Source organism: Pyxicephalus adspersus, chromosome 2, assembly GCF_032062135.1.
Source record: "Pyxicephalus adspersus chromosome 2, UCB_Pads_2.0, whole genome shotgun sequence".
NCBI classification, from domain to species: Eukaryota; Metazoa; Chordata; class Amphibia; order Anura; family Pyxicephalidae; genus Pyxicephalus; species Pyxicephalus adspersus.
The window spans coordinates 154,730,837-154,739,508 of record NC_092859.1 but is presented as its reverse complement, the minus strand read 5'-3'; the positions used below and the strand labels follow the sequence as shown (position 1 = coordinate 154,739,508).

Here is an 8,672-nt window from a genome sequence, read left to right as displayed (position 1 = left end):
TGCTTGAGCAATGAGCAGATTCTCAGGTAAGAGGAATTCTTCCCAATGACCCCTAAAGCCAACTGTGAGCATATTATTTATAGAAAGGGGTTTCCTGAAGACTTGAACGTTATTTCAAATGTTTCCCATGTCAAAAAGCTTGGAGAAAATAGAGACAGCCCAAGATCAACCAACGTAAAAGGCCTTCCTTGCTGAATCAGATTGAGTTGCTACTTGTTGTTAAATCAAACTGAAGACAGTTTCAATTTTTTGCTTGAAGAAGAGGCAATTGTCTACAGAATTGGTCAACAATTGCTATAAATTTATTAAAGAGCAGCACAGACAGCCCCTAGTACGTCTCTTGCACCCTACAGTTCACTATAGAGGCAACCAGGCTGCACGTTTAAACATAATCTCAATTCTTGAGCTCTGTACAAGTATTCCAACTTTTCCCAAACAAACAATTTTAGAAATGTCACCACCTATAAATAAACCAATTTTTTAAAATTTCACTTTCAGAAATCATCAAACTGTTCCTCATTACTGCAATATTAAAGACGCCAGCCTGGATTCCCCAATAATAAGAACCACACAGAGAACCCACTGAAATATTGCTCCAGATTTTAGTCTCAGGGCAGCCATTGTGCAAGTTACCTAGAAATGGTTTTAATTTAGAAGAGTGGAAAGATCTGTTGCCATTGTAATCTCCCAAGGGTGCAAGTTATATTGTATGATGGAAAGGCAGGAAGAGGGGGTAATGTACAGGTTACCGATCTAGGGGGAGCACACATGTGTTTCTCATGGTGTAAAGGAATGCCTCAACCCCGGTGAGGGCATCATTTCCTAAGTTTATTGTGCAAATGTAAGACAGACCAATGTTGGCCAAACACAGAGATCTGATTGTTGGCTGAATGATCGGACGCTTGGGAGATCCATAATTCAACCAGCGTCACTCATTTCAGAACACGGTGGATGTTTTATTCTGTCATCCCCCATATGTGGCATATCTCCGTGTCGTGGCATCTCTGTAAGAGAATCCCAAATTGGACAAGGATAGCAATGAGTCTCCAGAGTTACACCAATATAATGCAGAGTCTCCCCGGCCCCTTTTAGCTGGCTGCAGCACCCGGCACTTTTCAGTAACCACCCGGCTGTTTGTGGGTGGTTACTAATGAGTTGGGTTACAATAAGGGGCTTCTACCCGCCTACACTTTCTTCCCACCTGGCTTAAAATAATTTGTGGGTTGAACACTGAATGGTTTTGTAGGTTATAGAAGTTGCATATTTGTGCCCAAGGCACTGACAGGGCATGACACGTTCACCATTTATACCTTGCATCAGGTATATTTTTCCATGTAAATCGTGTGCCAGGTAATGTGTAGAGGTTGCCCTTTTTAGGTATTTATTAGTTCTCCCCTAACAATGTCATCTTTGTTCAGCTCTAGATTGAGATCCTGGCCCAGAGATGCAAATCCTGGTGCTGTTCCAGTTTATAAATATCTGATTCAGCTTAGCCCATGTATGGGGAAGATGAACTAGCCAAAGCTTTTCAACATTTGCTCAGTGGGTTAGAATCATTCTGCCAATTTGCCATTGTTCTCTGCTCAGGATAGCAAAAAGGCACACATGTGCAGTAATTGTCGTTGGAAAGGATCTTTCACAATCTATTCCAATGACAAAAGACTGAAAGATGCATGAATGAGTGCACCATTCTGTTCTATGGGGAAGAACTAGGGACCGGTGCCTGGCTCCGCTCGCTCTCCTTCACTTTCATTGCGATCGTTCGTCGTCTGTAAATCCGCGAGGATGGCCCTCGTAATGATAAACGAGTGCTGTACACAGGCCAAATTCTCGTCCGATATCAGCCCTGATATCAGACGGGAATCATCTGATGTGTGTACGTGGCTTTATCCACAAGTTACAGCCTATGCACGGTTTGCCCAAATATAAGTAGGAAGTGACTCCATATTGTACAATAACAAAAGCTGACAAGCTGAAACTGCTGAAGGCTTTATTAGTATAAATAAATAGACTTCTGAAAGCACCAATAGCTGCGGGGACATCAAGAAACAATCTGCATCCCTGCCATTCTGCAATGTGAAATCAGCTGCTTTTTTTTGGATTTGGGACAGAATTGATGACGCGGAAATGCCTTCCATTATAGGGCAATGCAGTTCCTCCAGCTTTATCTATACAATGTAAAGAGCCGGGCCCCTTTAGAAAACCACATGTAAATATGTTTAATTATGAGCAATCAGAAAACTGAATTACCGGGGGAAATGAAGCTCTTGGGGGGGGAGTTGTGTTCATGTACATTAAACAAGGAAATGAGCTGAAAATAAATCACAGCAAAGCTAGATATGGAATTAAAAATAAATCAAGAAAACCAGTAATGCTGGCGCATTGGTAAGCACTCTGGTCTTTGCAGTGCTGGGTCCCAGAATCTCGGCCAGGGCTCTATCTGCATGCAGTTTGCAGGTTCTCTGCGTGGGTTTCCTCCCACATTCCAAAAACATGAAGCTAGGTCAATTGGCTTCCCCCCAAAACTGACCTTAAACTGTGGTAATGACATTTGACTATGGTAAGGACATTGTGAGCTCCTCTTAGGGACATAACTATGGACTTCGTACAGCGCTGCATAATATGTCGGCGCTATATAAACACTGTGTAATAGTAATAAAAAAACTTGCGCTCATAGGCCCCTCCAACTAAGCCAGGGGTCATCTTGTATATTTATTTCATGAAATCTCACTGGGGTTAGTTTTACCTAATTGCTCCATTCCATTATGAAATCCTTTGGCAGGCTTGAAGCTGCAGGGGGGAGGTGAATAAATGACATTTTCCTGAAACTGTTTTTGTTGGAAAACATTATTTAGACCAGGCTTTGGGCCCAGCAAAAAGGAGCACAACATTTAGGGCTGCACGTCATCAGGCCTGATTTATTAAAGCTCTCCAATGCTGGAAAGGATACACTTTCATCAGTGAAGCTGGGTAATCCAGCAAACCTGGAATGGATTTCATCAAGGTAATTTGCTTATTGCTAGCAAAATGTTTTGAATCCTGGACCAGATCCATTCCAGGTTTGCTGGATTACCCAGTTTCACTGATGAAAGTGTATCCTCTCCAGCATTGGAGAGCTTTAATAAATCAGGCCCAATGGGAGAAGCTTTATCGTACATCCACGTAGGCGATATGAAATGGCCCGGGGACACAAGGCTTTAACTCTGCTGCCAGGGCAAGCTTGGATACAAGCAATTACTGCTAATGGTGTTGGCCCTGTGACAGTGAGGAAGTGGTGCCCAATTCTATTTTTTATTAGACAAAAAAAAAATATTTTTCTAGCTGATTTGGCCTATGTGTGCTGGAGATCTCTGCCCCCCAGGTATTGAAATAACTCAATTCATTTCAAACAGGGAAACTAAAGTTGGGTGAGGGAGAGGCCTATTATTAAATTCATGTGTGCAATCCTCTGCTGCATGTAATGCCAGGAAAATGAAAAGTTATACCATGCAGTCCGTTTGGATAAATACAAAAATCAACCTTACGAACTGTCCCTGCCGAGCAGCATTGATGCCAACTGGCTCGAGCTGAGTAAACAGACAGCCGGAGGGAAATATTAACTCTGAGAGACGCTCTGGATTCATAGTGCAATGGCTGGATTCTCGGTGAGGACACAGAGCTATGGGGTTACTCTACACTGATTGAAGGGCACAGAGCAAGAGATAAAATCCCGGGAGGAATGAAAGCCATGCTAAGACCCTTTTGTCCTTGCATGCCACTGTTTAAACATATCTGAAGCCACAGCAACATATTCTAATCACTTCTATACAGCTGGGAGCACAGTTTACTTTTATTTATATGACAGGGGCAGGTGACAGGGGCCCTATTTATTTAATTCTGACATCATGGTGGTTCAGTGGTTAGCACTCTGGCCTTTGCAGCGCTGGGTCCCAGGTTTGAATCTCCGCCAGGACACTATCTGCATGGAGTATGAAGGTTCTCCCAGTGTATGTGTGGGTTTCCTCCAGGTACTCTGGTTTTCCTACCACATTCCAAAAACATGCAGTTAGTTTAATTGGCTTTCCCCCAAATTATCTTTAGACTGTAATAATGACATATGACTATGATAGGAACATTAGATCATGAGCTCATTTAAGGGACAGCTAGTCACATGACTATGGACTACGTACAGTGCTGAGTAATACGTCAGCACTATCGAAATACTGTATAATAATAATAATAATAATAATAAAAAAGGGCTTTAAAGGCTCCTTCTTACTCTACTACATTATCCAATTTTTTTTAATGAAATCAAAGAATTATCCTTATATGAGCAATTGATGTATATGAGCACAATTGGATCTAAGAAAATATATGCCTAGATGCTGAAGCAAAGTACTCCTAATGACTGGGTTGCAATTTTTGGATACCAGCGCTGCCCATTTAGCTCTAGCAGGATATGTGTACAATATCATGACAATGGCAGTGGATGCCAGCTTCTTTCAATGATTTAAATAGATGAGACATATCAATGAAAGTCAGTCTCAATACTCCTGAGGAAGCAGATTCTGTGAAACGTTAAAATTTGGACTGGAGATATTTTGTTTGTATATGTGTCAAAATATACAGAATACGCCCCTCTTCTTTAAAGATTAGATAAATTATGATTTTGTTCAAACAATTTGGATGCATTTAAAGTCTTTTTATATAATAAATATAAATATACAGCTGGAAGCATTGCTAACTCCTAGCTAAATAGCTCCATAGAATGAAGAGTCTCAAAGAGAACATCCTATTGCTACATCTCATTTGGGTGTAAAACCTCATACAGAGGTTTAATAACTCACTAGAAAATGATGAATAGTGATAGTTTCAGTTACTGTTTTACAGATGATCGCTGTTCATGTTCTATGGAAAGGCGAGGATGAGCATGAGATGCTCTTCTTTGTCCTCCCCATAGGTAAATCAATAGCATTTGTCATTTAGTGACCTGCAATGGAGAATCACTAAATTAATTCACTGAAGACTTCTACTGATGTTAGACTTTTGCCTAACATGATCAGGAATGTTTGTCTTGGGGGATGAAAACCGAAAACCTAAAAAGTCTTTAGAAATTCAAGAATGCAGAATCATCCTCAATAAGGGGTAAAACAGAGAGGACCCGCTTTCCTGAGGCATTTTGCAGTAAAGGCTTCCTCAGGGGTAAGTTAGGACCATAGTTAAGATGTTTGTAGATGATTTGCTGGATATTAAGATAACACAGGATAGCCTGAGGCTAGGGATAGGGTATTTCTGCTGGTTTCCCTTGGATGTTATATCCTCCCCAATATCAAAATGCTTGGATCACAGTGGGAGGGGGGGGAGCCTTTTTACAATTATGGCATGATAACCTCTTAACCTCCAAATAATCGAGATATTTCATTTGGGGTCATTAAAGTCAGGCCTAAAAATGGGGTTATGAATTTATTCCTAATTTAAAGACAAGATCCATAAGAGACTGCGAAGTGATATCAGCCCAAGGAAAATGCAGAGGACTGGCACCCCAAAAACTAAATCAGTGCTGGTCAGGAACCTGAAAGCAGATTTAAGTATCCATGTATATATCTTGCTTTACAAGCCAAGAAAACTAAATGTGCAGGATTAGTAGGGGTAGGGGGAGTGGTTGGTGGTGTTAACATTTTCCCATAGATAGGCTTTACCATCAAAAGAATAATATTTATTGATGACACATACTGTTTATTTCTTCATCCAAAGCCTTGACCTTCCCTTTTTTCTTGATGAGCTGGATTTTTTTGGAGTTGTTCTCCCAGTTTTCCTTTTCATTTCCACCGTCAATACCGACACCTGCAAGGGACAATGGACATTCAATGTCAAGCGATCCTCTTAAAATGACTCCAGAGGGGAGAGATGAATCACAAATGGTCTAATGACGATATAATAGGGAAATATTAGTGAGAGAACTATGTAAAAAGATTGTGGTCACCTAAAACTGATTGTTTAGAATTGGTGTAATTGACACAATGAGTTTGTGAAGGCTCCAGAGCAGTGTTAACATGGCAGGACTCTAGAAGGAACATTTAGGTCTTCAGGGTACCCCGGTATAATTAGTATATCCACAGATCACAGTACATTAGCGTGGTGGTCAGTGGGAAAAATTCCTCTTACATTGCTGGCCAGTGGGAAGATCTCACCCTTACAGCCACAAAAGGTCATTGGTGTCACCTAAACTGACCTGGGAGGTGAAAACTGCTCATTGCTCAAGGAACCCCCAGCAACCTTTGGAGGAACCCCGTTTGAGAAACACTGAACTAGAGGAATCCTCCACGCTCCTACAGAAGGGAAAGGGAAATACCTGAGCATTCTGCCACTTCCCAATACATGTATATATGTATTTTGGTGATAGGATATTACCATTATTACTTATTTTTTCAGCTTCAATAAAGCTAAACTGGGGTTGTAGGTGTCCAGTTTTATGTTAATAGAATTTAATATAGCAGGTATTCTAAGGCTGAACTCAAATCTCCTAAATATGGTTCATCTACGCACTGGAAAAGACGCTCTCTCTTCCATATTTTTTGGACAGATTCAGAGCTACAGTGGGATCAAGCAATGGCTCCTGGTGGCTTGCACCTTGCCAGTCACTTATCTGCAGATTAGACAGCGAGCGGTACTGAACCACTGACAGCTGCCCCCCAATATTTATCTATGGGGCTGCCGCAGGTAAAAGCTTATCTTTTGAAGTGGTGACAGCACCTTAACCTCACCACCAGCCTGAACATAGCTTTCCTGAAAGTCCAACCTATAATAGCAGAATCCTACCTGTTCCAACTCTTCTTACCTGCAGAGTCATATCCTCTGTATTCCAACCTCTGGAGACCCTTGATGAGTCTTTCCAGGATCTCACGCCTGGTGCGGGGCACGTGGTAGTTAAGGTAAGCAAAAATTCCTGAAAAAACAAATAAAGAAAGAAAAGTTTAGTAAACATTGTGCGATATACAACAGATACAAATAAAGAAAAACGAGCAAGGTAATATGTGCTACAACCATTAATCTACTGGCTGGAAGGTGCAGTATCAATAGAACTAAATGGCAGTGTATTAGAGGTCACACATGCTTCATGTACTGACTGGTACATCACAACCCATACTACACAAGATATGCAGAAGCAAAAAGTTTATGAATCTATATGTTAGCGGTGAGGCACCAGAAGAGCAGCTGTGATAAATTACTGTAAATCTGAACTGAGCCTGCGACCATCATTATCATCTTCTATATCTGTAAGGGAGCTCATCAACACAAATGGCAATTTTTAATCTACTTGATCAGAATCTGGAGTTGGTAGGTATACATAGAACCCCCATTGTAATCAGAAAGTTAAAGCCACAAAATAGGGTTATTCAGCAGTCCTACAATGACCTTCAAATCAGATGTAATGACCTTTTACTTAATAGAATTTTCAATCCAAGTGTTCTCCCCGGCCTCTTTAAGCTGGGTGCACCACCCAGCACTTTTCAGTAACCACCTGGCTGTTTTTGGGAGGTTACTGAACAGTTTGGTCACAATACTAAGGCCACCACTGCCAAGGTTTAAAAAATTTCTGATATGAACACTGCAACCCAGAATTGTTTTTAAACTGGGTGAGAAGGAATTGAAGGTGGGTGGCAGCCACTGTATTGCGACCCAACTCTTTAGTAACCGCCCAAAAACAGCCAGGGGGTTACTGAAAAGTGCAGGGTGGTGCGCCCTGATAAAAGGAGTTGGGGAGAACACCGCTGCAACCCATTTATCTTTTTATGTCTATCACCCAGGTTTAATTTTGTAGCACAGCTGCAGCAGATGGGGGTGATGCAGGTGGTAGCCACCAAGGTGCTTTATAAGAACAATCTTACATTTACAGCAATCAACGCTTTATTCTCTATGGCCTCTGATTCTCCAGGTGGCCCAGCACCCGCTCTATATATAGAAAGCTTACAGGCTTACTCATTGTTGACATCCGTCATCATTGCAGAGATTAAGATGTTGAAAAAGAACAGAAAAGCTATTTTGTGGAAGAACAAGTAAAACCACTTTGAGCTAATTACAAGAGATATTAAGGAGCCGACCTGGCCAACTTGTTCTAAAGCTGCAAGATCACAGACTGTCAATCTCCAGCAATCAAATCCACCGAGTCACCGGACCTAATGAGAAAGCCGGAGTGCAGACTTAGTTTGTGAAATGCTTGTTCTGGGTAAGGAAAGTGATGGATGAGATTGACTTTATTAAATAATTTGGATGAATAAAGTGAAGATTTATAACTCTGGGTCTGGGGTGGTTTTTTTTTTTTGTTGCTTGTGATTGTCACAAAAGGAGAAAAAATTTGCAGAAATCCCAATTTTCTGTTCACCAGAAGATGAAGACGACTTCTCTACTTATTTCCTACCGGCATTTATTCCATCTGAAATCTTTCCTTCACCTAGGAGCTCAGCTATGAGGACAGATTAGCTGAACTGAATCTATTCTCCCTTGAGACGTATAAGGGGGGATATAATTACCCTGTATACCGTATTTTTCGGACTATAGGACGCTCCGGCCTATAAGACGCACCCAATTTTAAAGGAGAAAAACCTAGAAAAAAAAGATTCTGAACAAAATACTAAAAAATCACTCTGTGTCAATGTATCCCCTTGTAATCACTCTGACACAGAGTGATCAGA

The 8,672-nt window shown here is 41.2% G+C and overlaps 1 protein-coding gene across 1 annotated transcript in view; it reads right to left on the bottom strand.

The window, feature by feature from the left end:
- Positions 1-8,672, bottom strand: part of LOC140324732 (glutamine--fructose-6-phosphate aminotransferase [isomerizing] 1-like) — a gene marked incomplete in the record, with an annotated part of 37,327 nt that overhangs the window by 20,362 nt on the left and 8,293 nt on the right. Inside the window, 2 exon segments of the mRNA XM_072402823.1 lie at positions 5,713-5,823; positions 6,818-6,925. Of these exon segments, the coding sequence (XP_072258924.1) occupies positions 5,713-5,823; positions 6,818-6,925 (219 nt within the window).